Source organism: Chaetura pelagica, unplaced genomic scaffold, assembly GCF_000747805.2.
Source record: "Chaetura pelagica isolate M959 unplaced genomic scaffold, ChaPel_1.0 scaffold69, whole genome shotgun sequence".
In the NCBI taxonomy this organism is placed as follows: Eukaryota; Metazoa; Chordata; class Aves; order Apodiformes; family Apodidae; genus Chaetura; species Chaetura pelagica.
Genome location: NW_009970724.1, coordinates 9858985 through 9861898, shown reverse-complemented (window position 1 = coordinate 9861898; position 2914 = coordinate 9858985). Strand labels below are relative to the sequence as shown.

At 47.2% G+C, this 2914-nt stretch overlaps 1 protein-coding gene across 1 annotated transcript in view; it reads right to left on the bottom strand.

The window, feature by feature from the left end:
- Positions 1 to 902: 902 nt before the first annotated feature.
- Positions 903 to 2914, bottom strand: part of LOC104396871 — a 32319-nt gene continuing 30307 nt past the window's right edge. Inside the window, exons 6-7 of the mRNA XM_010006770.1 lie at positions 2542 to 2653; positions 903 to 1552 (exon numbers count right to left, since the gene is read on the bottom strand). Of these exons, the coding sequence (XP_010005072.1) occupies positions 1045 to 1552; positions 2542 to 2653 (620 nt within the window). The 3' untranslated portion in view covers positions 903 to 1044. The remainder of the gene's footprint in view (positions 1553 to 2541; positions 2654 to 2914) is intronic.

Here is a 2914-nt window from a genome sequence, read left to right as displayed (position 1 = left end):
GTGCTGCCTTCCCTACCTGAATTAAATTTTAAGTGCTTCCTTCTAGGCAATTCATTGTATAAGAAATGCCCAAAGACCCAGAAGGAGAAAGTTATGAAGCTGGCAAGGCGAAAGACAACTGGCCTTGGACACAAAAGCCTAAGCACAAAGGCTCTGTGCGCACTGCAGATAGTGCCAGTGCCATGTTCTCCTCCCACCTTTGTTCCTCTTTGTACACAGAACGCATCCTCCCAGCTGCCTACTAGTACAGGACTAAGTTAACTCTACCATTACATATCATGAGGTTGTAGATGAGGAGCTTGGACTAGTAAATGTTATGTTAACATTATACTTTCGAATCGATGGTTTAGTTTTGGGCACCGTGTCATCTGGTCTACATTTAGCCAGAAGACTATGTCCTGCAGTCATTAACAGAGAGCTGGTGGCTTCCAAAAGCATTGCATCTTGTCGCAATCCGCGACCTATTATATCTCCTTTTTGGAGTGCATTACGTTTATCAGGATTTGCTGAGAGATCCACACGTGGGTATCGCCTCACACAGAGGAGACGGGCTTTGGCCCTGACTTTTTCAAGTGAATAACTTGCTCAGTGCTTACTAATATTTCCAATAACTGCAGCCAATCCCCAATTAGAATTTACGAAATGCACGGTTTATTGTGGGGAAAACAAAGCAATTTGGGGCAGGAGGTTCAAAACGAGTGATTAAAACACATGAAATATATATGGGTACACCTTAGTTACACACCTTATTTACTTATTTAAGCGAGGGAAGGAGGGGGAAATATGCCCAACGCTGTTCCCGTATAGGGTCGCGATTTGTGTGCAGGTAAAACAGGATTATACTTTCCCCTATAAGCTGGGGTATCCGGAATTTGTCTCACCACGCTGCGGCGAAGATGGGCAGGAGTAAACACATTATTTACACAAGGTCCCAAGTGCAGCTCAACTTAAGAACTTATGATCCGCCATACAATAAAAGGATGTGGGTCCAAAACAGAATGATGGAGGCTACCGAATAGTACAACTCCTGGTAAACACAGAACTTCAGATGAGATCAGCAACATTCATGGGCATCTCATCGACCTGGGTGGAGTAGTACTGCTCAATGTCCCGCAGGATGCGGATGTCATCGTTCTTCACAAAGTTGATCGCTACACCTTTTCGGCCGTATCTGCCTGACCGGCCAATTCTGTGTATGTAGAGTTCTCTGTTGTTGGGCAAGTCGTAGTTAATGATCAGGGACACCTGAGGCACATCCAGGCCTCTAGCACAAACATCTGTCGAAATAAGGACTCTGCTTGCACCAGATCTGAACTCTTTCATAATGGACTCTCTCTCCTTCTGTGGCATGTCCCCATGCATGGATGAAACGGTGAAGTTGGCTTCTCTCATCTTCTCTGTGAGCCAGTCCACCTTCCTCTTGGTGTTACAGAAGATGACAGCCTGGGTGATTGTGAGTGTGTCGTAGAGATCGCACAAGGTGTCAAACTTCCACTCTTCCCTCTCCACAGCCACGAAAAACTGCTTGATGCCTTCGAGGGTCAACTCATCACTGTATAGATATCACAAGTACATGAATGCATACAATTAGTTCAAGAAGGGCTGGGTGTGCTTCAGCAGAGAACAACCTCTGCCCTGTGTGCTGTGGGTTGCTGGGTCTATACACAAGTCCAAGTTGTTTGAAAACAACTAGAGAGGTCTGCTCTAAGACAGCTTCAATTCTCACTCTGTTTACATTCAAGCTTCTTGACAAGAGAGACGGAAGAAAGTTAAATGGGGCAGTGTAAGAAATCATGAAAGAGTGAGGCTCCTCCAGTCAGGTTGCCTACACTTACTCCTTTTGACTCCTGAGGGACTTCCAGTGCATGAGGAGCTGTGACACATCAGACTTAAGCTATGCCAAGATCATTCAGGATTAGTCAAAGCTAGTGGGAAAGGAGGGGCGTGCCACGCTGCCTCGTTTATGGGGTTTTCTGCGCTCCCGATTGGCCGGTTTTGTATTTCCGGGCTTTTCAGCCAATCAGACGGGACCTAGTCCCGCCCCTGCTTCCGGCTGCGGCTCCTCCCCCATAGCGTCTCCCCCCGCCCGCCCCCACAGAGGGTTCAGCGCCACATGGACACGCCATTTTAAGTCAGTTTTGTCCTGTTGACTCAAAGGACATTTCATGTTCGTGTAAGGAAATACCTGGTCCTTCACACATCTGAACACCTATTTTTTCCCCACACAGAGGTTAGTACTGGTACAATAATTAATATATGTTACTATATTTTTTTTTTTTTCAATCTTAGCAACTCTTTCCTATCCTTTACTGGAAACGGCACGCCTTAAAAATGGCAACCAATCAGTACTGTAGACATTAAAAGATGGGAGTAATTTGACCCTTAGCTGCAACACGCTGGGACTCCTCTTGTGCAACCATGAAGAAAACAGTGCTTAAAGTAACTGTTTCTAACAGCACAGGGGCCTTGCCCTGCCTTCCTTTCCCCGTTCCCACAGTGTACAGAAGACCTGGGTGCCTGATGCCCCAGGTAAGTCAATACCTTTGTGGCTGAGGAAACATCACGGCTCCTAGAACGGCCCAGGCCCCGGCGTGGGCTGCAGCAGCGCCTCGGGAGCACCAGTCCTTATCCTCTGTTAATCTCCCCTGATGTCCTGTTAAATGAAGGTTAAAAACCTGCGTCCCTCTCTCCCGAGGGCTGTTGTAAGGTTGATTACCACTTGAACAATAAGCTGTGTCTATATCAAGCTGGTTATTATTTCACTACCTAGCGCAGAGCCTGCATAATTGTGGTGGCAGCGCTGACGCCCCAGCCAAACCAGCACGTGAGGGCTGTTAACCACGGGCTGCAAACAGCAGGCAAAACGAAACGAGAAACTGATCCAGATCTGTTGCTTCCAACCGCCTGTGCAGCT